The 23,879-nt window shown below is 42.7% G+C and overlaps 2 protein-coding genes across 3 annotated transcripts; one reads left to right on the top strand and one right to left on the bottom strand.

Moving 5' to 3' along the window:
* The first annotated feature begins 2,428 nt into the window (after positions 1–2,428).
* Positions 2,429–9,992, top strand: mcrip2 (MAPK regulated corepressor interacting protein 2). The gene is made up of 5 exons (XM_034689000.1): positions 2,429–3,037; positions 3,215–3,284; positions 5,097–5,230; positions 6,631–6,738; positions 9,507–9,992. The coding sequence occupies exons 1-5, from the start codon at positions 2,983–2,985 to the stop codon at positions 9,575–9,577; spliced, it is 438 nt and encodes a 145-aa protein (XP_034544891.1). The 5' UTR covers positions 2,429–2,982; the 3' UTR covers positions 9,578–9,992.
* Positions 9,993–10,071: 79 nt separating this feature from the next.
* slx4 (SLX4 structure-specific endonuclease subunit homolog (S. cerevisiae)) lies at positions 10,072–22,437 on the bottom strand. 2 transcript variants are annotated; one of them, XM_034688998.1, is made up of 14 exons: positions 22,139–22,437; positions 21,480–22,022; positions 20,911–21,118; positions 20,445–20,696; positions 20,029–20,252; positions 19,389–19,684; positions 18,587–18,839; positions 17,274–17,455; positions 17,029–17,175; positions 16,319–16,488; positions 13,808–16,155; positions 12,674–12,776; positions 12,148–12,444; positions 10,072–10,751 (listed from the first exon to the last, which is right to left on the bottom strand). In XM_034688998.1, exons 2-14 carry the CDS (start codon positions 21,922–21,924, stop codon positions 10,379–10,381), a joined length of 5,298 nt encoding a protein of 1,765 aa, XP_034544889.1. In that variant the 5' UTR covers positions 21,925–22,022; positions 22,139–22,437; the 3' UTR covers positions 10,072–10,378. The 2 variants fall into 2 exon arrangements, with proteins under 2 accessions (XP_034544889.1, XP_034544890.1); XM_034688999.1 differs by having other exon boundaries at positions 12,674–12,773.
* Between the last annotated feature and the right edge of the window lie 1,442 nt (positions 22,438–23,879).

The following is a 23,879-nucleotide window of genomic DNA, read 5'->3' as shown; positions in this document are numbered from 1 at the left end:
TCGCAATACAGTTCAAAAATTGTATGTCAAAAATTGACAGCAGCTCAAAGAAACGAACACGTTTCAGCCCTCTGCTTTCATCAGCGTCTCAGAGAGTTTCGATTTTTGACATAAAAAGTTTTGGACACATAAATCAAACATCACATCCTTAAGTGACAGATCATTTCTCAGAGATGGTTCTGCACACTTTAGGACGGCTTAGACTCCAGATATTCAACCCTAAAGGCTCGGGTCAGATTATGTTAAAGCATTGAAGGACTTAAAGATCATTTTTTACAGAGATCAGAAAAACGTTTCAAAGCAACATTTTGCAGAAACCACTTTTTTTATTTTTAAACTTGGGTCACACAACCAGAGAAAGGTGCACACTCCTTTTTTGAAATGTGAAATATGCTGTTAACATATTACAAAATGAACTCCTTATTGTTAAAGTAATTCCTAAATGAAAACATAAACATTATTCCACGCTGATCCACCCATCTTTTCGGTCTAGAGAATTAAAAAATATCTGCTCGTGTTGTTTACCGCTGATGATGTGCCTCTCTGGGTCTCAGCTGATTGACCCAGATAGTAGAGATGAATCGGGGGTGAGTGCTGGATATCAATGAGGATAAGCCTGTCTGATCTGCTGCTTGCCCTGGCTGATCTTCAGTCACCGAACACCTGCTGTCAGTTCATGCTGTGCAGAGACGCTCAGGTGGTTTTCATAGTGATGGTTACCTGTGATGATTCTGTAGTGGATGTTTGAGCTCCTAGGATATGCAGCAGAATGACTGAGTCAGTGGTCTTCACGTGGAGGTTCAAGAAGTTTTAAATAAATAAATAAAATGTGTGTTACAAGCTGTGACACCTGGCATCCTTTAAGAGTGATGAGACTTTCCTCAAAGACTTTATTTACTATCAAAGATATCTTCACAGTTCCCCTTCACTTTCCTTCATCACTGTCTACACTCTTATCTATCTGTAGTGTAGTTTAATAGGTGAAAGGTGAGTCCTCCTGCTCCTCCCTCTCAGCACAGTCTGAGGGGCGTGTCGTGACGTCACTGGGGGGGGGTTGCCCTGCTCCGTAAAGTCGTCCCATCAGAGGTAAACACAAAAACAACGACAGTGGAAACCAAGAGGCTGTACTTTCAGAATAAAAGTCGTACAGTAACTAAAACTTGTGCATTGATTCCCAACACACACAACAGGAAATGACTGTTTTTATCTTACAATATCCAACTATTTATATATATCTGGATGTTTTAATCATACTATCATAAAGGTGCAATTTCCACTGACACAAAAGTAGAAAGGGGAAAATAAAACGTGCAATTAAAAAACCTATTAAAGATTTATAAACATCCAAATTAAGGAAAAATAATTTTTAGGAGCTATTTGTTTATTTGTTGTACTTAGTTGTTCATTTAATTTACAATTAATAAGTAGCTTTATTTGTTAGATTTTTCTAAACTTTTCTTTTTGGAATAAATTTAAGTTAAATTTTGGGCTTATATTTTTGGTAATCGTTTGTTTGTATATATATATATTTAGTATTTCTTTTGTTTGTTTGGTGATTAGGTAACACTGTGGACACCTGAGGTTATATCAAGCGGCAACCTCTGGTCTAAAAATATGAGTCCAATGCGGAAGTGCTAAAAATTGCAGTTCGTCAAGGATCCACTTGAGGCTGGCTCTTGAAGTACCGGAAACCACATACACACCAATTCAAAGAAGACGATCTTTACAGCAGAAATAAACATGTTTACAGCCTGGTACATAAACAAGTGTAGTCTGGATAGATCATTTCTTGATCGGCACACACAGTACGGTAGTGAACTTTTTGCCAACGCGAAATTTTGAAGATATTGAGATTATGAGTCTTCCAATGAGAGGCACAGCTGACTTGACTGACAGACGGGAACACCGTAGCTGTTGGCTAGGAGGCTCAAAGCCGGCCTCTTTACATCACACTGGCTCGACAGCAGCAATATGGTTCCTGCCGCCGATTGGCCTCAATACTGCCCTTTAGAAACAGATGGGTGACGTCACGTATACTACCTCCATTATTTATACAGTATTTATTCTCTTATAAACAGTATGTAAGAAAGAAAAAAATATATAAAGAAGTGATAGTATAAGATATAAATATTAATAAATTGAAATACAATTTTAAAAATAAAATAAAAATAAAGTATAGGCTATACAGAAGCAAAATGGTCACCACATCTACTGTCAAGCAATGTATTATTTGCGTTCACTGTTTTAAAGCACATTTCAGAAATTCTGCCGTTCACCATGTGGTCTGAAGCCAAAAATAAAACGCCCTCATATAACTTGACCTTTAAAAGGGATGTTGACTTCAGTCTGACCTTTTTTAGAAATGCTTCAAAACTGGGTCACGTTTTCAGAGTTTTATTTTGAAAATCATGACCGGAAATGCCTCTATGCGAACTGCGTGCCTTGACATTTGCCCAGCATGGTAGCTTTCCGTCCTGATGAACATACCAAAGTGTGCAGTGTCCTTGTAGTGTGTCAAACAGTGGAGGTGCTGCAGTCAGTCCCGGAGCAACAGCGGAACACAGAGGAGAGAGAGTCCGGCCTGAAGTGTCACTGTCCCCCGCTGTCACGAGTCTCATCCTCCCCCCTCTGACTGGACGGTCCCCGGCATGCAGAGCCGCTGTCTCCTTGGATGACCTCCACACCTCCTCCTGCAGGAGCAGCGGACGTCGGTGCATTACAGCTCAACGCCTGCTGGTTTGGAGGAGAAGCAGGGCAGCTTTTCAGAAACACCAGGCAGTAAGTCAGAGGCGAGTCTGCAGGCTTCAGGCCGACTCTGGAGCACCTGACACGGACCAGAAATTACGACGTGTGCCAGATTGTGTTTGTCCAACGTGGCTGCGTCAGGAGGAGCGGACTGAGGACTGAGGGTTGCAGACTTGTACCTGCTCATTAAACTGACACACGGCTCTTTAAAGCAGTGTCGAGGTTCCCGTTGTTCACATGATGTACACAATCACCAGAGGTCCCAGCAAACTTGTTACACAACGGAGGACAGGTGGGTGACTGTGTGTTATCTAAAGCATGATGCAATGTCACATCACATTGATTATTCCACTTTGAAGGGACAGTTTATTATTGATCATGGTCCACATGGTTCACATGGTTCAGTGTTTGCATGCACAGGTGAGCTGCAGACTCTGGAAAGTATTTAACCCAGATCTTTGTCTGAAAGGTCCCACACAACAAATCGAGAGCAAATTCAGCGACCTGAAGCTTAAGCCGACATCTTGGCTCTCTGCAAAGTAAGTAAGCTCCTCAAAGTGTTGCTTTTGATGCATTTATTGTTGAAGTATGTGTGCGCACTGTGAGAGCAGCATGGGCTCAGAATACTCTGCATGTGCACCCTGATCACATAACACACCGATGTGACGTTACTGCTTCCATTATCGGACAAAACTTTCTCTGACAGACCCAGCCTCCCCGGTGACCTTGTGAGAGCCAGTAGATATTATATCTAAGGTGACACTATGTACTGTTAACGGTCTGAAACGTCCGTTTGTTACCTGCGACCAGGGGGCATGTGCTCCGTTCAGGCGCTGCTCGGAAAAATCAACACTGCGTAGAATAGCGCTGAGTTTGCTTCTTTTTTTTTTTTTTTTATGAAATCCTTTTATTTATTTATTTATTTTTTAGAATAATGACAAACAGTATACATTAAAATAAAATAAAACACATAAAATAAAATAAAAAAATACATAAATAAATGAAATAAAATAACAAAATTGAAATAAATGAAAACCCACCCCAGAACAAACTGAGACCACCAGCTGCACCAGACCACAACACAGAGCTTAAGAGAGGCTAGATCCGTTCTTATGAGCCCACATTTGAACATCACACTTTTTAACCATGATAATCTGAGCGGTGGAAAGCTCTAAGAAAACTATATCTAGGAAAGTGAGGATCCAGATCTTGACCGTCAGCCTATCTGGGTGTTTCCACCTCAGCAACCAACTTCTTGGCAGCAGTGAGGCTGGGGAAAAAAGGTCTTTTCTGCTGCCCAACAACAGGGAGCGAGGATAGATCGCTGAGTTTGCATTTTTTTTTAAGGTAAAACCTGAACTGTTCAACTATTCTGAATACTTGGTTTGATGTGGAGGGGAAATAAATAGAGACAAACCTTAACAAAAACTTAAAGTTACATGAAGGTCCATTTAAAACAGTTTCTAATCCTCAATTTACCAAATTAACTGGAGTATAAAGAAGAAAGAAACATACTTAGTTAATCTCCATAGGGGAAGTTACATTTTTCCCTCTTGTTATTTTTGATCATGCTACACACATAGTTTGATATATACATACAATTTATGCACAAACATGCAGTGGACGTGCACTTAGGGAGAGATGTCAGAGTGAGGATGCTGCCATCAACCAGTGCACCCCGAGCAGTTGGGGGTTCAGTGCCTTGTTCAAGGACACCTCGGCAGTGCTCAGGCAAGTGAACCAGCACCTATCCAGCCACCAGTCCACTTGCCAAACGTTGTCCATACTGGGACTTGAACCGGCGACCCTCCGGTTCCCAAGCCAAGTCCCTATGGATTGCCGTCCCATGAGCATTTTACACAAAGCTTCACAATTTAAAATCACGTTGTGGAGTGATTGAGTCTCTAAGAGATCACTAACTATTAAGATGATTTATTTTAGAAAATATATTTTTATACAGTCTGTTGCTCCACAGAGTGGTGCACACATTTAGGATCCAACACCAGGCCTCATTAGACCAGAATGATTCTCAAAGCAACATGTTGAAGTTGCATTTCCTCTTTTTTCATTATTCCACTGTATCTTTTAAAATACATCATTATCTGTCTAAGTATCTGGGTTTGTTGAAAGCTGGTCACCATCCTGCTCATGAAATGATTTGGCCGATGATGTGTCCCTCTCTCTTGAAGTAGTCTAAGGCTGCAAGCATCCCCACATGTTTTTAAACATTCCAACAAAGAAAATGTGTATGCTGGTCAGTCTGTCTACTGTAGATTTAACCGTTTGTGATCCAGGCTGTCTCAGCCCATGAGCAGACTCTCTTAATTAATAACTCTGTTTGATCCCCGCAGCTCTCCGCCCCCAAAGATCGTCTTCAACCGTCTGAACGGGAAGCGTTACCACAGCGCAGCCACACAGAAGCCTGCCAGCTCAGCGGAGGGATTCACTCCCGCACATGAGGAGAATGTCAGATTCGTGTTTGAAGGTGAGGGTCAAAGGTCACAGGAGGAAGGGTGTGAGGATAGAAGCTGGGATATAGAGGTGTGACAGTCTCTCATTTCCCCTCCAGTGCCGTCTTATTGTACTACTTTGGGACACATTTCTCTTCCTGAGCTGATGGTTGCTGAGGGTTCAAAATGAAACTCCTTCCCAGAACAAAAACAATTCAATTAGAGCTGAAAACATAATTGATTGATAGTTTATCAGAAGAGAGGTACTGGGCAGCTATTTTAAACTAACCTGAGACAGATTTTCAACTTATTGTTGAGCATTCAAATGTGTTCGCTCACAGCGGTCCTCCTATACTCATTTAAACTTCATATTGTGGAGCTGCTGACAAAATAAGCTACTTAAGATGTCATCCTGTGTTCCTCCAGCATTTTATTGACAATATGAATCTCTTCAACGAGCAAGATACATTGATGATGAAAATATTCAGTCTCTGCAGCTTGCCTGGTGTCACTGAACACTACTGCACACAGACATATTTTCTTTTATTCTTTGATTACTGCATCCTCTTGTTAGCTAATCACTGATTTCTAGTTAGTCTCAGACCGCTCCAGGTGTGACAGAAACTCAGAGAGCAGAGCGCTTTCCTTAACTGCACTTTTTGATGCACAGCCAACATGTTGTGTTTAAAGCTGCAACCACATATTAACTCAAGAAGGAGCATCTAAGTTTAACTTTTAACAGCTGCCTGGCCTCAAAGATGTGATGTGAAATACAGGGTGAACAGGGAGTGTGTTTTTAAAGTCAGTAAAACCCAACAATGTCTTAGCCTTACATCCTTGCCTTGAGGTTTACCCAGCATGCTTTAATTCCCTTAATGGCCTGTTGGAGATGAGTGCCATGTAGACCTTATTTAGAAAATATCATCCTTTCTTTTCTGCCCTTGGATGATCTGTCAGCCACGGCCGGTCTGAGGCGAGATTTAGTGAGCATTAACTTCAATCCGGGGAAAGAGTACTGCACTTTTCTTCACTGTCTGAAACCTGCAGAACATGTTAGCAGAAAAAGGGAAATGACAAAAAAATTCTCTCTTTTCTTATTTGACATCCACACTTTTTACTTCCTCCAGGCTGTGAGTAAATAACATGTAGCTGACAGTTCGTACATGAGGCGAGCCAAAACCTTGAGGCTTATCAGTGAGTGAAGCTGGAAAACTTTCACCCACAGCAGATAAAACACACCCCACAGACCAGCTTGGCTCTCTCTCAAGGGTGCTGGGATGTTTGAGTGTGAGGGAGCAAGGCCAGAATTAAAGAAATAAAAGACTTCCCACAAGCATGTTTTATAAAAATTGACATCCAGAAGTATGATCCTTGTTGACTAAGTTCGTGTTTAGCTTGTTTAGCATTCAGGATGTGTGTGTTTGTGTGATTGCAGCGTGGCAGGAGGTGGAGCAGAAGCTGGGGGATGGGGACAGCGTGGGGTCAACTGAAAGCCAAGGGCCCATTCAGTACGCTGAGAAGACTCCCAGTGCTGCGATGAAGAGTGAGTACCTGTGACCCTCCTCCTAACAGAGCGAATTTAGGACGGCTTGAGCAGTCCCCATTCATAAACTGATTAAAATAATCTGAGATTACAAACATTGTAAACCGGAGCTCAATCAGTCTATTCTCACTCCTCCAGTTTTACAGCGTCTCAGCAGATAAACCTCTTTGTAGTTTGTTCCTCCGTGAACTTTGAGTCTCTTTGTTTTTATTATTCCTGCTTGTTTAAATGTCACCAGAAAGCTGAATGGCTGCTCTCTGTGGGAATCTCATTCTGGCTGCTGATTGGCTCGGCTTTATCTGCAGCCAGAGGGCAACTGTTGTAATATTTTTGCTTTAATCTTTAACTTTTCTTTGGGCTACGTAAACCTGGCTGTTCCAGATAAACCAGCTCTGACTGCTTGTTGCAGCGTGTCTGGACTCGTCTCACACACACCTGTCTGCTCCGGTTTCCTTCTCTGAAACTGATCTGAGAGGTTAACTCACCCGGGAGTAATAGGTTACTTTTAGATAATGGAGAAACTGGGGAACGTCTTTGCGTTACAATGTTACATTCAAGTCAATATGCCCGTCTGTTGTTGCTCGTTGGGCTTGAGTTTTGCTATTTGTATATTTTTTGAGCATGCATTTTGAGCATTGTTTTGAAATGTTGCAATAACAATTAACATACATTTGCATAAAGCAAGCTCATTTGTCCAGTCACATGTTGATAAGGGAATTAAAAACTTGAAAAAAATCCCTCTAAGGTGTATTTACGACTGATGAAAAATGTGAGATTAATTGTTATTAAATATTTGAACAGCTTGACAGCCCTTGAACGCCTTTTTTCAGCTGCGTTAGTGCTAAGATTCTGGGGACGGCTGCAACAAGCTTCAACTATTTTTTCTTTTGACCTGAATATCTTCACTTTCTCCAAATGTTGCGTAATTTCACTCAAACACTCAAAGTCCACAAAAGTTCCTCCTGCTAACTAGTACAAGCTAATCTACGAGAGGGATAAGGAGATAAAGCTCACAGTCAGTGAAATCTTTTAAAGACCCTTTTTTTAAAGACTTGTTTTTATGTGACTTCACCTTTTAACCGCTTTTTATGTTCACTTATTATTATTTGTAGTTTTTATCTAATTGTTTGTTAATTGTTAATTCAACTAATTGTTTTATTTATATTTGACACATTTATTTGATTATAAATTGTTTTTTATTTATTTATTATTATTTTACTTTCTCCAATGTGTTGTCGTCGTCTTCTTCTTAAAACCTTTTTATTGTCCTTTAATGCTTTTATTTACTTTTACATTTTTATTTATGTTTAATTATTGATGTATTTTTTTTAAAAAACTCTAAGAATGATTTATTGGATTACTGTCTCTCCATGTTATTCTGTTTAATTTGCGTTTATTCTTTACATTGTATTTTGTTTTTGCATTGTTAGAATTCCTCCTCTCCTCTCGGTCTGTTAAAGGTTTATTTTGTCCTCCGAGTCTTGTCACGTTCTGTTTGTCAAAGCACTTTGTAAACATTTGTTTTTAAAGGTGCTATACAAATATAGTTATTATTATATTATTACTAATGTTTCCTTTGGATGCCCATGAGGTTAAAAACTGAAATATCTTAACATCTTTTATCATTTAGTGCAGACTTTTATATCCATTCAGAGTGATTGTTCAAATGAATGATGACCTGACTTTTCAAAGTGCCATCACCAACTCTGATTCATGAAAGTCTGATACTCCTATTTATAACCAAATAACTTTAAAATGACAACAATCCCGTCAGTCTCAGTACTTTGTTTTAAGTGGTTGTTAATATTGTGACAATAACGCCTGAAACATCAGTAATATCTTGATTTTGAGAGTTAGCATGATGTCCTTAGCGTTCAGTTGTTCAATGCCACACAGTTTATGATTCATTAGTTACCACAGTAATTAACAGGGTTCCCACTCTTTTCCAGAGATCATTTTCCAGGACATTTTAAGGACATTTTCAGTGATGATCAAGCTGGTATGACAGTCTAAATTTAGTTCTTAAATAGTCTAATATGTTCCTCTCAGTGGAAGTCTACATTGAAAGACGTGTAGTGTATGGTTATATATGAAATCATCTCTTACATGCTTATGGCAAATAGATTATAGAATAATGCAACCACAGATGTAAAGCACTTTATTAGTGCAACCAAGTAATAATGATGGCCAACTCTTATCTCATCTCTTTTCTCAATAAATATAAAATGAGCTAAGTAAAAAAACAAAAGAGCCAGCAAAGGACTCTGGAAGCTGCATTACTGAAATAAATAAATACTAATAATAATCAGAGGATCAGTGCATACATTGACCTAAATAGAACTGAATGACAAAAATGGCCACAAATGTTGAATAGGGATGTGTTTTTTTAACCTCGTCAGGTTGCACGCAGTCATGTTGGAACCTTTTTCAAGGACAATCTGTGATTTTCCTGGACTGGAAACTGGTAAAAACTGTTTTCCAGGACGCGTGGGAACCCTGAATTATAGTTTGAAATTCTAAGATTTACACAAGTAAAAAAAACTATCTTCTTTTATTGTTTGTTTTTTCTTAAGATGAGATGACCGCTTGAATATTCATCTTCAGCATATTGTCACATCTCCTGTTTGAGTCCCTCATCTCATCTGTTGTTGAAATATATGCAACTTTGGTTTTCATGAGATAAATCAATAATTAATGAACAAAATGGATCAGTTCTTGAACTCAGATTTGACTTTAACTCTGTCTCCTCTGCTTCGGTTTCCGTGCAGACTTTGTGCCCATCGACCTGGAGGAGTGGTGGGCTCAGCGCTTCCTTGCCAACATTGCCAACCTGTCATGACTGCGTGACGCCTCGAGCCGGGTCAGGAAGCACCGCGTCGATGCTCCGTCAGTGAACGCGTCACGAAGGTGGAGAGGAGGCGAGTGCGTCTTCGGGATGTGCGGTCCAGGAGGCCTGTGTGTAATTTAGGATGTGATTGGATGTCCCGTGCTTCACGCTGCTGTAGAGAGAACTGGGTGAACAGATAACGGCCTGCTGAAGCACCAACAGCGATGTAACGGTGAACTCTGACAGCGCTGACCAGAAGGACTCGTCTCTCTACACGAAGGACGAATCAGATTGAAGCTGTGAGATTTTTTTCTTGTTCCAGAGCCCGCCTCCTTTCTGAAGTGTGCTCAGCTGAATGTACACCACTGTTGATCTTTCAATATGAATCTGATGAAAAGCAAAAAAGTAAATTGTTTTTCAAAAATGCGGCGTGATGAGTAAGTCTTTGGGTTTTCAATCTGTGTCTGAACACACACTATAAATATATAATATATAAATATATAATAATCAGTGTGTAAAATCTTTAATACATCACATTTATTACTGCTCAGGCTGAGGAACCATTTTTCATGTTCACTGTGGGTCTTTTTTTAAAATTAACATCTGAAACAACATAACTTAAAATACAATACAAATACAATTTGTGTGCACAAAGAAACACGGTCAGTGTTTGTAGTTCTTAACAGATGTGCGACCTCTGAGTCCTTTTAAAAACATTTCATTTCCTCACATCCGTCAGCTGAAGTTATTTCAAATAGAAGCTGAAAGAACTTTTTGCGTCATTTCAAAGTTTCTGCAGACGTTCTCTCGGCTTCAGAGCAGAGCTGTAACCGCTTTCTTCCTCCCCGCTCTGCCATCACCGGCTGCCTTCGGCTTCTTCCCCCGCCTGCGGCTCGGTGCCGAGTGACCCGGCTTGGCAGTGGTGAAGGTGATGCACTGAGAGTCCAGGAAATCCACCAGTTTGGCAGCCCCCAACCGGATCCCTGACGCTTTGAGTCTCTCCTGGAGCTGAGACAGCACCAGAGGCTGGTACTGGAGGACCTGAGAGTATAAAGAAGGGTCGGACAGGATGAAGGAGCGCACCGCCTGGAGCCGATCCTGATGGCGGGACGCCACCTGGGAGGCAGAGATGCCGCCATCGCTGTCTGAGTCGCCATCAGAGGAGGCGCACAGCTCCGGGTTGGACCTGTGGAAGAAAGGGGGGGATGAGTTAGAAGTTAAAGGTCCTTCAAAACCACAAGAAGTAAAACGCACGTCCTGTAACATGAATTACAAACAAGGCTGAGAAGAGAGTCACGTGTTCTCATGAAAACTAATTTACTCTTAAAACACTTTCATATCCTGAAAGCAGCTCCTCACCAGAACATGAACCTCGTACATATTTAAACATCACATCCACAAACTCAATGAGTCATCACCATATTCCTTATTTTGTCTTTTCAACAGTCCCAATCCTTGAAGTATTTCAAATGTAGTTGTTTTTTTGACATGGCAATAGAAGAGGAAGTTGTCAAAAGTTGGCAGTGTACCAGCTGATCAATAAACAACACTCAACAGTCAACGTGTCAACAACTGTGCAAGATGGGCTTGTCATAAAGAGTAAAAAAATAAATTAAAATAGACTAATGTCACTTTTTTTTTTTAAACACAGTAGCAAGGACTAAATACTTAAAACCACCCTATAAATACAGAAATACACAACTTCACAACTTCACATGGACAATCTGTTAAAAACTGTTAAAAACGTATCAGCATTTAGAAGTCTGATGGCAGAAGGAATAAAATAATTGGAGTATCTGTTTGTTTTTCTCAGAGGAGCAAGATAGCGCTGCCGGTTAAAGAGAACAGTTAAAGAGAACTCCTTGGCGAGGATGTGTCCAGGTTGACCTATTATCCCTCAGGCTTTATTGGGGACGCGGTTCCTCCAAAGGGAGACCAGACCCTGCTGCTGTACAACAATCATTTTGGAGGAGTCTTTAACAATACAGTTCAGACTGTTCTTGTCTTTCAAAGAGAGACTATGAAACCAGCAGATAACATAGCTGTTGTCAGGACGAGCCGGCATGATATCATTTTAAAAAATTGCCCTCTCTTTAGTTGAGCTCTCTTTAACTCAAGCAGCTGCTCTGACGCTGAGCTGCAGGTGGAGGTCTGCAGGGTTGTTGTTCAGAGCTGCAGGGTTGTTGTTCAGAGCTGCAGGTGGAGGTCTGCAGGGTTGTTGTTCAGAAAAATGGCGAGGAGTCCAAATGAAGAGGTGAAAACATTCAAACATTTTACACACACTCAAAGCTGACGTGTTTTTGAAGTGGGTAAAGCTCATGGTGTTTGTGACCTTGTCTGCAGTGGTACATAGATTAGGAACTCCAGCTGGACTCTCTGAACGTGAGAGAGTCTGGACTTCTAACTCTTTGTTATTTAAGGTATGAGAAAATAAATCTGCAGCCTGAGAAGATATGAGCTGTGTGTGAGTGTAGCATCATGTCTCTATGATGTGGTACTTTGAGCCGTTGTCCTTTAAAAGCTCTCACAGAACAGACTGAGGTGTGCAGTAACTAACACCTGAGCTGACCCACACACTGTACCTCTCAGACTCCTCCGCAGTGGACGAGGTGTTGGAGCCCTGCGAGGCGGACAGCAGCTCCTCCTCTCTGTTGTGTTTCAGAGGGGAGGTCACGGCCGGCGCTCTGGGTTCTTTAAACCTCACGGTCTGGGTGCGGGGGGCCGGCCTGCTGCCTGTGGCCCCTGAGCTGGAGGCCGGGGGCTTCACCTGAGCCGGGCCCTCACCGTCAGAGTCTGAGCTGACCAGCTGGTGGGTGTACTGGTGGATTTCCTTCAGTTTGAGGATCATCTGGCGCTTCGGTAATGGTCGGACGCCAAACCTGCGAGGGGAGACGAGGAGAGTGAGGGGAAATTAAAAAAAACAGATGGATGGAGGAAAACAACAAGAGATAGAAAGCAGATCCGGACTAAGATGGCTCAGAGAACAGGGGAGGTAATTGGATAGTCTTCTCAGATAGAGGCCTTGATTAGAAGGAAAACAAACGTGAGGCTCTTCTTCATCTTCGGCCTTCTTTCACCTCAGGTAGGATTGAGGGAGAACCCACTGACCTGTTGAGCTTGTTCTTGAGATCAGGTGTGTCCATGTCAGAGTAGTGCGGCATGGGGGTGATGGGAACCATGGTGCGACGTCTTTTGTTGTGCGATGCTGCTGCTGAGATACAAACAGGAGAACAATGATTACAACAACCGTCTGATTTCTGCTCAGGAAGACATTTCTTACAACGAAAATAAAACCTGAACTAATATTCATCAAATGAAATAAATCAAACAGACATCATCATTTACCCTTACTCGTTTTCCAAACGGTTGGTAAATTGGTGATTTGGCCAAACTGGCTGCTGGGGCAGGGGGAGAGTGGACTCCACAGGATCAAATAACATGTTCGAGATCCAGACAGAAATATTGTTTTCTTGTGTTTGCCTGACTTACAGTGAATGATAATTGGCATCCTGTGTTTCTTGCATCATGTCCTGCTATATTCTGTTCACCTTCCTGTGCTCTTCCTGCCTATCTTACCGGCTCACATATGTCAATATCAATCAATCAATCTTTAATTATAAAGCACCAAATCCCAACATATGTTCTCCTCAGACTCTTTCCAAACAGAGCAAGTCTAGACCGTACTCTATGTTCTATTACTAACAAAGACCCAACATCAAGACCGGATCAGATCCAGTCCCATCTTACAGACAGGACTCAGTCTGATCTCTTCTAAATCCACCATGAGCAGAGCACTTTGCAGCATTTAGCAAGTTACAGTGGCAAGGACAAACTTCCTTTAACAGGCAGAAACCTCCAGCAGGACCAGACTCATGTTAGACACACATCTGCTGAGACCGTGCTGGAGAGAGGGAGATGAAGAGAGAGAGAGATGATAGTGGTGAGACCACAGGTCTTCATCAGGGCTTGTCCTGCTTTGATGAAGACTGTGAGGGGCGAACCCGGTCTGTTTTTTTCCGGATTGTTGTAGATTTCAAGAGACATGCCCCGAGTGAATGAAGGCTTTTAACTTAATCCTTGACTCAAGTGAGTGTGCCCCCATTCACCCCTGTTGATGGCCAAACTGAGAGTCCTGCTGCAGGTTTAGTTTCACAGATCATCAGACCGTGCTCTCGGGTACAAAATGGAAGATCTGCCGTTGTGCCAAATCACAAGTTCTGCCTTAAGAGTGTGATAACTCACCTGGCGTTTTGTGCTGTGCAGGAGGGTTCAGCCTCTGAGATAGAGGAAGGGCCTCCTCCTCTTCCTCATCCTCCTTCCAGCTGTCCCATATGTTGGAGTCAAGGAGGCTGTTCATCTGTGGTGTGGAGGGTTTAGGTGGAGACAATGTTCTAACGCCACTACGACCCTTTGAAGGCCCGACGCTGAGGCCCGTCGGTGGGGGTCCTGAGTCTGTGGGTGAAGATGAACTGACTCTTTCTCTTAGTCCCGGGCTTTGGTCCTGCTGGCTGGACCCTCGGCTGTCCTCCAGCCTCAGACTGAAGCAGCCCGGGTTTTCCTCCATGCAGGGGTCAAGGCCCCACGAGTCGTTGAAGGCTATGGGGGGCTCGTCCATGACCACGAAGCTCTGCTGGACGCTCAACTCTGCCTCTTTAGATTCTGTTTCCATTTCTTCTCTGTTTTCACCTTCATCATCTTTCTCCTTACTCCCACACCTCATGTCTCCTTCCTCGTTTCTCATTCCACTGCTCGTCAGCTCAGGCTCTGTGTTGCTGAGCCTGCTCGACTCGACAGAACGTTGACTTTGACGAGACGACTCACTGTGTCTATGTGAGCTTTGAAGACCTCTACAGGAGGAAGAGGAGGGCGGGTCTGTGGGGTCAGACAGAGGGGAGAGATGAAAGCTTCCTAACTCTGTCTTCTCTTGGCTTTCTGAAGGTGCTCCCTCACTCTCTGGACTGGCTGACTTCTGCATGTGGTGGTTGTTACGGAGTGGGGATGTGGCAGAATATTGAGGAGGCAGGTGGAGCTGTGTGTGCAGGGGAGTGCTGCTGTAGGGCTGCAGGTGAGGGTGGAGGGGCGTGCTGCTGTGGGGCTGCAGGTGAGGGTGGAGGGGCGTGTCCTGCTTTGAGGATGAGTTTAGAGGGTGTGAGACTTTAACTTGACTGCTTGGAACTGCAAAAACTTCTCGTTCCTTATTCACATCACAACCACTCTCTCTCTCCAGGCCAAAATCCAGATCCAAGCTGGCGCTGAAGGGATCCATCTCCTCCTGTTTTATTTGGAGAATGCTGCCCTCTAGTGGTCCAACAAGAGCAGACTCTCTGGAGGGACTGTCAGAGGTTTGGAGTCTGTTACTTGAGGGTAAAGCAGGAGAAGAGAAAACAGAAGAAGAGGAAGCGTCATGTTTAGGGAACAGCGTCCTGCACATGCTGCTTCTGGTCTGCGTGGAGCTGCTTGAGGTGCTCCGTTCACGTTGGACGGGCGTAGACGGGATCAACCAGGACACTTCAGGGGAGCAGTCTCCTGCACAGCTTTGAGCTGGTGCTGAGAATAAATCACCAGGGCTATGATCCAAACTACTGGACTTCTTCCTCTCCAGAGTGGATTCATTAGCTCTCAGGTCTGGCTGAGGTTTGATCTGGGTGTGGGAGCTCTGCAGGGTCTGGACTGTGGGGGGCGAGCATGGTGATAGACTATGGCAACTAAGAACTTCCTCCATCTCCTCGCTCGAGTCGGACAAAACTATGAGCTCTGGTTCTCTCTTTTTCTGGCTCAATCGAGGAGAAAGAGGGACACAAATACTTTTAGGGCCTTGGCTTTCTCGCTTCAAACGAGGACTGTTTGTTTCCAGGTCCCCAACTAGACCAGGAGACCAACCGGGGACAGGCAGGAGGGTAGATCTAGGTGGACTGAGGGAGTTTTCTTCTACCACGCTCCCTGAAGACTGGAGCAAAGTTCTACAAGACATGTTTGGTGTTGCTTTATGGGGGGTTTGGTGTCGTTGGAGTCCAGAGGTGGATGTCTTAGCAGAACAGGACGTGGAGGGCGGAGTGGAGAGCTCACCTTCCTCGTAGACGCCGCAGGACTCTGAAAAGAGGCGGCTGTAGCTCCGGTCCAGGCTGAGGTCTGGTTTATTTTGAGAGTTCTGCAGAAGGTTTTTTGTGCTGCAGTCTTCTGAAAGTTTTGTAAACACTACACCTTCCTCATCTACCTTCTCTTCTTCCTCCTCCTCCTCTACACTGTCTTCCTCGTCCCTCTTCCTCTGTGTGGCTGCAAACTCATAGATCTCCTCCAGCTCGTCCTCGTTGACTTTCTCCTCATGGCTCTCTATGTCCGCTGCTGTGAGGTCACCGGCTTGATCTTCTAGTCCTCTCTTATCGTCTCCTTCTCTGCCTGTGTCTGCACCCTCTTCTTCTTCTTCTTCATCATCCTCTTCGTTCCACATGGAGCGGAGCAGCTCCACCAGCGCCTGATCTGTTTGGTTGTTGAGGTTCTCTCCCTCGTTCATATAATCTTCTTCATCTTGCTGAGTCGCTGCATCCTCTCTGTGGAGCTCACAGAGCTCCTGCAGCTCTTTCAGGTCGAACCTGCACAAACAGAAAAACAGAGATTAGATTATTGTTGAAATGATGGATGCATAGTGTCCCCAAACATACAACACATATCCAACTTAGCTCCGACACTGTGTGCATGGTTTCAAATCACTGCTCTGCTTGTTATATTAAAAGAAGTCTTGCACAGGACACCAACCTGGACGCCAGCTCCAGTACATGAGGTCGCACAGAGGCGGGGATGGAGCAGTGAGCTGCATAGAGGTAACGCAGCAACACAATCACTGCCTGTCCCGGGACATCATTTATCAACACCCTCTGAGCTGCAGGCATGCCCTCCTCCTGCACCCCGAACCCGCTTTCATGCATCTGTGAGAGCAGCAGAGGAATAAAGAGAGGGTTACTATAAAGAGAGTGAAATGTGAAAACGTACACATTTAAAACCATTGAAGGGGAAGTCTAGTGACTATGAACATTTGGGTCAGGGTCAATTTTTGGCACAAATGTGTTGCAGATCAGATTTGTAATGCAGCTACATTCAATGACTGCAAGGAAGTACCTGCAACAGAGAGCTACGATCAAAGTATGTCCACTGAAAGAGTGATTTTGACATTTGCAGGATTAGATTGTTACTCTTAATGTCTGGAAACAAACCAGAGAGGATCCTCATGGTTAGATGCTTAGATCCTTCTTATCAAACTATAAACAGATGTTTAAAATCTCTCTGAAGGCCAACCAAACTCTTGATTATCGTCCTGCTATTTCCACCCCTACTGTTGTGTTTTCAGTATTGAGACTCATTTAATTTTTGTTTGCTGTATAAGCTGTTCAAAAGTTAGGCACAGATCGTACAGAATAGTGTGGTCATTGTTTTTGTAACTGCAGACTGTGCTGTGCAGAACACATTACCATTTCTGCCAGCAGGGGGCAGCGAGCATACACCATGAAGGAATGAGCAAAGTAGACTTCTCCACTGTCCACCTGTAGCTGCACGTCACTGAGCTGAGGGTTGTTCACCATGCTGCTCAGGTCTGAGGCCAGCCTGGACAGCGCCACCTACAGAGGAAACAGCAGAGGAAGCATTGGACAGACATGCTTTATACTCATCCATGTGATAAGAACGAGGAGAACCAGGTTGACGTTATTGTTCTTACAGATCGCTCTCTGTCTGCTCCTGACTGATCAGTCGTCTGCCTTGCTCGACTGTGCATGTCCTCAGAGCGGGTGTGTGTTGTTTCTGGTAGGAAGCCGCTCACACAGAGGTCAGCCTGCTCCTCTGACTCCTCCAGGACGAAGCCGCTCAGACGAAGGTTTGTGATCTGACAGGAACCATTAGCTGTGGGAACAAAGACAATCAGGATCTGATGAGTAGTGAGGTCGCTCCTAGTGAGGCCAAAAATACGAAGGATGCATTTAAAAAGGAATATTTTAAAATGTTTCTTTTTTACACAAAGAACTACACCCATTTTTAACATTTTTCAAGTTGCATGTTTCACTTCAAAGGGATTTTATCACAGATTTAATCTCTCCAACTAGGGATGTACATTTTAATTATTTTCCGTGATCGATTTTTGGAAATGTAAACGATCAATTATCGATTAATTGATTAAAAAAACCCATTATTATTCTTACGTCAAAAACAATGCCAAATAGGTTGTTTTCCCCCTAAATTTTATTTTCTACAGCAACAAAATGCAAATAACTGACGGGATTGAATACGGGTATATGTTTGACACAGAATATCAACGATCAGGCTTATTAAAATATTCTCCAGAGACATAGTCTTATAAAGTGAAGGCTCATAATACTAACAGAAAAGTACTTCAGACTCACAGAGTCCAGTTTTCTGTCTACTCGTTCTTATTGAGAAAAATAAACATGTGTATTCAGTCAGGTGTCAGGCAGGAGCGCAACCGGGTCAGAATCAGTCCCGCTGGAGAAAAGCCCAGACGGCTCTGATGTTGCTGGTCTGTAAACGTAGCGCACCAGAATTTCCCACCTGTCTGTTGCCTTTGTATCTAAAGGTGGGAAATATCCTGTTTAAAGTTGTGAACCTTTGTGTCCGTGTCGTTGTTGGCAGCAGGTTTGTATTGATCCTCTTTTAAAAAGCGCACGTGGAGACCTGACGCACAGGCGCAGCCGCCAGCTGAGCGTCTCCGCTGTGCGCAACACCTTTAACAGCTGATTCACATCCAAACATGCTTTAAACTTAAAACACCTCCCTGATAGATGAGTGTAATATGAGACCACATGATGTTTGTTCCACGTGACGGAAAATTGATAAGAAAAATGTGTGTTTCGAGTAATTTCTTAACAATCAATTAATCGATAATCGATTAATTGTGGTCATCCCTATCTCCAACACTTACAAAAGTTGCTTCTTACAGCATCTGAAACTAGCACATTCACTTTTTAAAGGACTAAAACAAGAAGAAACAATGATGAAAACTGTGCGTGCGTATCTGACCTTTGTTTGGACCTGAAGCATTGTAGCCACACTGTGTGAGCGTCATGCCGTCTTCAGCCAGCTCCATCAGGTCTCGGAGAGCCTGGCTGCCCACTGCGAGCTGTCCTGTCCCTGGGGTGGAGGGAGCCGGAGAGGAGGAGGCCATCTGCGAGGAGGAAGGAAGGATGGAGGCCCTGCTCGCTGTTAGAGGAGTTCCTTCAGCTCTTACCAAAGACTCTGGCTTTCTCGTGGTGCTGGAGGAAGCTGCATCAGTCTGCAAGAGGAGATCAGTTTCACTCTTACTCAGCTGTGATTGGACGATCAGCTGCTTGGTCATTCAATGCATTGATCACAAGTCACAAACTGTTCAGTGGATTTAAACATTAGCCACTAATCTAGAAATGTAAAAAACAGTCAAAGCCTTTTCTTGTAATTGGTAGCACACTTCTAAAAAAGACTTAACCTGTACTAAAGCACATCAGCAGTCAGTGTTTTCATTGTTTGACATGCAGGAAGTCAATGAGGGGTATAGACACTTCTCCTGTGTGCTGAGGGTCTGTAAATATCAGCAGGAGATTTGTGTGTTTGAATCAGACTTGCAGAGTGATTCTGTCACGGGTGTAGGCTGTAGACGTGTGTGTTTAATGAATATTTGCAATTCAAGTTTTAGTAAGAGAGGGGGACAAGTTGAAGCATAAATAAACATTCCTGATTCATTTATGTAAGGAAGTTCAAAGGAAGAAAACACGCTCACACTTTAGCTGCCAGATCAGACAAAACAGGAACAACTCAAAGTGTTCAGCATGACTCTGGTCTCTCTTACTGCTGCTGGTTCCCACGGTGTGATGAACTCTCTGAGCTCTGAGGTGTAGAAATCAGACAGACAGGTGGAGCTTCCATCCAGAAGTGTGCTCCTCTGCCAGAGGGGGGCGGCACCACTCACGCCAGGCAAGGTGCTGGGACAGCGTGTCGGGGTGGGAGGAGAGGGGGGCCGGCTGCGCAGGAGAAGAGCAGAGACGCGTTCCTGCAGCTTTGTCAGAGCCGTGTTAGCGTCCTGAACGAGGAGGAGCGAAGGAGGGGGAGGCACTGCACCCCTTTTCTTCTTCCCACGCCCCTTACCTGGAAAAGAGAGGGAGAAGGATGGGCGAGGTAATACATTATTTATAATTTCAATTTTAATTTGTCTGCTCAATAATGTGACTTATTAAAAATAAAAGCACTGCAACTTTTAACCAAGTATTTCTTCAACCATGTATGTGTTATTAAATGTGTTGTATACACTGCCTCAGGATTTACAAAGCTAACACACCTACAGACAAATAACACACCAAAGAAGACAAGAATACATGAAACCTGCCCCTTGTGATAACAGAGTATCCTACATTGAAACAACACTTTATACAGCGGTACAGCCCTGAGATGTTACACAGACAATCAGGACAGACCGGGTGGAGTTACTGCACCTATGTTGTCTGGCCTCCACTTAAGCCTTGAAGTCACGGATGTATGTGAGGCAGCAGTCTCTGTGTGTCTCTCTGACTCCCTCTGCTGCTCCAGCAGGGAGGATGACAGAGCCATGGCCACCATGGTGTCTTCATCCAGAGGTTGAATCTTCTTCCTCGGCTTCTTCCTTGCTGGCAGACTGGGTTTGGAGGGACCTTTTCTTTTGGTGCCTCCAGTCTGTAAGCTGCAGAGAAAAACAAGGAGACAGTTCCTTCATTAAAGGCTCTCAGATGTTCAAGCATGTGTTGATGGCAACCAAAAACAGCTGAATTATAAATGTCTGAAACTTCTTTCAGAGAAGGTGCATCAGTTGTAGCACCTGTCAGTAAGCCGACAGACAAACAGAGGTGCTCTCCTGGGACTCAGGCTGACTCACAGTGTGTTAGCAGCGGGGGCGATGATCTGTGTCTCCTCAGCCTGTCTCTGCACAGCCTGCATCAGCAGAGCCGGAGAGACACCCAAGTCCGTGGAGCAGCGCTTCAGGTGGGCCAAGCGACTCTTCTGGGACTTGAACTTCTTGCCACAGATGGGACAGTCAGGCACACCAGGAGGAGGAGGAGGAGGGGGAGGAAGAAGAGGAGGAGGGGGTGGAGGTGCTTGGGCACTCTGTTCACTCTCATCTAAACACCTGCAAAGAGAGATCATTCTCAAACTCACAGTCAGGAAGTCAAAGTTGGTTTGAGCTCTGCAGATCGACATGTAGGCAACGGCAAGGCAAGTTTATTAATAAAGCACCATTCATACAAAGAGCAATTCAAAGTGCTTTACAGAGTTAAAAACAAAACAACAACAAACAACAACCAGAACAGTAACAGTCAACAAAAAAACCCAAACATCCAGACCTGTTGAGGTGCTGCGTGCGACCCTCTGGAGTCATATGCGACAGGTCTTTGTGGCAGATCTGACAGAAGAAAAGGCCTCCTTCTTCAAGGTCCACCGGCTGAGCTTCTGCTGCCTCCTGGTCCAGCTCCTGCTGCAGGCGCAGAGCCAGAGCCTCATCACTGTCCTGGGGTACAGGGTGGAGGTCTGAGCTGAAGGGTTCTGGGGCATCTGGATATGAAGGGGAGGTGATATGTACAGGAGAAGTACTGGTAAAAGAAGGACTTAAGCTACATGTGTTGAAAAACAGTTATAAACCTTTAAAAGAAGAATCTTTTACTTTATATCAGTGACTCTACTCGACTCTGTGCCACCAAGGAGAACAAACCACTCCACAAAGTTCCTATGAAACATTACAGTTTGGAGCACCGTCTAATGTTCTGCACATGAAATCAAAATGTACAAAACATGCAAATCATTTTTAAAAACACTTTAAAAAGAGTATAAAGAAAAGGACGTGTTATCTCAGTAAAAAATCCCATGCATATTCCCTCTGCTCACCATCCCTCCCAGGAGCATCCTGCAGTCTTACCCTGACTTGGTGCCGGGGGATGAGGCGGATCACAGACGTCTTCATGCTCTGTTGTTTGGCTCTTGTGGACTATCCTTTGTGGATCAACTCTCTTGAACTTCTGCATCTTGAGGAGAACTTTATCTTTTGCAGACAAACCACTCTCCTCTCTCAGCCCAGCTGCTGCAGCCTCAGGTACCCCGGATGCCCCAGCATCCCCTGAATCCAGTCCTCCACAGACCTCAACAGGCGGATCTGCCTCTGCTCCGTTACACATAGGCTGGGTCCCTGCACACTTAGACCCAGAGTCTCCATGTCTTTTGTTGGTCCTCTTGCACTTGTCTCCATCGCCTGCCTGGCTGGGGGGCTCGGCTTTCCTTGCCTGTCTGGACTCATTTGGTTTCTTGCGCACTCGTTTTAGCAGCTTTGAGCAGAGGTCTACAAAGTCCTGGTCCGAGTCATCCATGATGAGGGACTCTTTCAGCCTTTAAAGAAGCCATGCCAGCATGTCTCCAGCCTTTGAGAGAGACACTTTGGCTAGCAGCACCCCGAAAGAGGGATCACCTGTGACAGGAGAAGAGTCAGACTCAGACACGTAAGTTAGTCAGAAGAGGAAGCAGCCAAACTCTCTATTGATGCACACACTCAGACACAAATCAACATTCTGTCAGAGTTAATACCTTCAAGGATGAAAACATCAGATACTTAGACACAGCTAGCCTACTGAGCTAACACTGTTTCTGCAGGTTTTAAATCAGAGCTTCAGTCTCCAGCAGTCTGTCGGTTTAACTTCTCTCGTGTGTTTAAACCTGCAGAGACAGATTTGAGTTAAACTGTGGGAGACAAGGTCCGAAACGACCCAGCTACACACTGTATCAATCAGGACCATAGATCAGGACCCGGACCAGCTTGTTGTTACTTTAAAACTGCTCACAGACAACCCGCCTCAACTCCAACTTCCGGTCACATGACGATCTGTGCAGCGCACATCACGTGACGAAGGTGACGAATGGTTTCCTTTCGTTTTTACAAACAGAACTGAGGATGAATCTGGTCCATAGATCTGGTCCATAGATGTGGTCGTGATCTGGTCCTGATCTGGTCCCAGGATCTGGTCTCGCTGTCTGTGCTATTTCTTTGACAAATAAAAAAGTTGGTGTTTTTTTTTCGTTTATTTTCTCCGATAAATTTCTTTCTAAAGAAGTACAGAAATGATCTCAATCTGTGAGATCCTTAACCACTGACTGTTTCATAATTATAATCATAGTTTATGTTTGTTATTGCTAAGTCTGTATCGCTTTACGAATTTGCATATTATCTAAATATTTAGCATAACAGAGCAACATTTAACATTTATATCTAACATTTATATTTAACATGTATATTTAACAATTTTAGATTTAATAATAAACATTTAAATTTAACATTTAGAATTATATTTGACACCAATATTTAACATTTATATTTAACATCTGGATTTGACATTTATATTTAATATTCATATTTAATATTTAAATCTATATCTAACATCTTGATTTAACATTTATACTTAATTATATTTTACATTTAACATTTATATTTAATACCTATATAACATTTATATTTAACATTTTTATTTATATTTAACATTTATATTTGTTTTTAACATTCATATTTAACATTTATATTTAACAATTTTACATTTAACAATAAACATTTAAATTTAACATTTAGAATTATATTTGATACCAATATTTAACATTTATATTTAACATCTGGATTTGACATTTATATTTAATATTCATATTTAATATTTAAATCTATATCTAACATCTTGATTTAACATTTATACTTAATTATATTTTACATTTAACATTATATTTAATACCTATATAACATTTATATTTAACATTTTTATTTATATTTAACATTTATATTTAACATTTATATTTAACAATTTTAGATTTAACAATTAGAATTATATTTGACACCAATATTTAACATTTATATTTAACATCTGGATTAACATTTTTATTTATATTTAACATTTATATTTATATTTAACATTTATATTTATATTTAACATTTATATTTAACATTTAATATTTAGATTTAACATTTAGATTTAACAATTACATTTTACATTTAAAATGCATTTAAAATGTATATATAACATTTATATTAAATATTTAGAATCATATTAAACATTTATATTTAAAAGTTATATTTATATTTAGCATTTTGACTTAACAGTGATTGTTACTTATGTATATTTTTCACTACAAAAATAAATGTGAAGATCACAAATATTGCGCTAAATGGGAAAAAAGTGACATTTAAAAAATTCACACTGTTTTTATGACATTTTGGAGCTAAATGTGGAGAATTATTTTCAGCGTGCACAACTTTTCCACCGCCGCCCCATATGTAACACTGGCCCAG

The sequence above is a fragment of the Notolabrus celidotus genome, chromosome 7, assembly GCF_009762535.1.
Source record: "Notolabrus celidotus isolate fNotCel1 chromosome 7, fNotCel1.pri, whole genome shotgun sequence".
Lineage (NCBI taxonomy): Eukaryota > Metazoa > Chordata > Actinopteri > Labriformes > Labridae > Notolabrus > Notolabrus celidotus.
The sequence above is the reverse complement of the archived record's forward strand: the minus strand, read 5'-3'. Positions and strand labels throughout refer to the sequence as shown.

What these genes read in the sequence shown, in the direction of transcription:
- mcrip2 (XM_034689000.1), top strand. Translation starts at nt 2,983, where the DNA reads ATGATGTACACAATCACCAGAGGTCCCAGCAAACTTGTTACACAACGG. An exon ending in TGTTACACAACGGAGGACAG is followed by an intron (nt 3,038 to 3,214) that starts GTGGGTGACTGT and finishes TTTGTCTGAAAG; the next exon opens with GTCCCACACAACAAATCGAG. An exon ending in ACATCTTGGCTCTCTGCAAA is followed by an intron (nt 3,285 to 5,096) that starts GTAAGTAAGCTC and finishes TGATCCCCGCAG; the next exon opens with CTCTCCGCCCCCAAAGATCG.
- slx4 (XM_034688998.1), bottom strand. Translation starts at nt 21,924, where the DNA reads ATGGATGACTCGGACCAGGACTTTGTAGACCTCTGCTCAAAGCTGCTA. An exon ending in TGCACAGCACAAAACGCCAG is followed by an intron (nt 12,777 to 13,807) that starts GTGAGTTATCAC and finishes TTTGTATCTCAG; the next exon opens with CAGCAGCATCGCACAACAAA. An exon ending in ACTGCGGAGGAGTCTGAGAG is followed by an intron (nt 10,752 to 12,147) that starts GTACAGTGTGTG and finishes TTTCTTCCACAG; the next exon opens with GTCCAACCCGGAGCTGTGCG.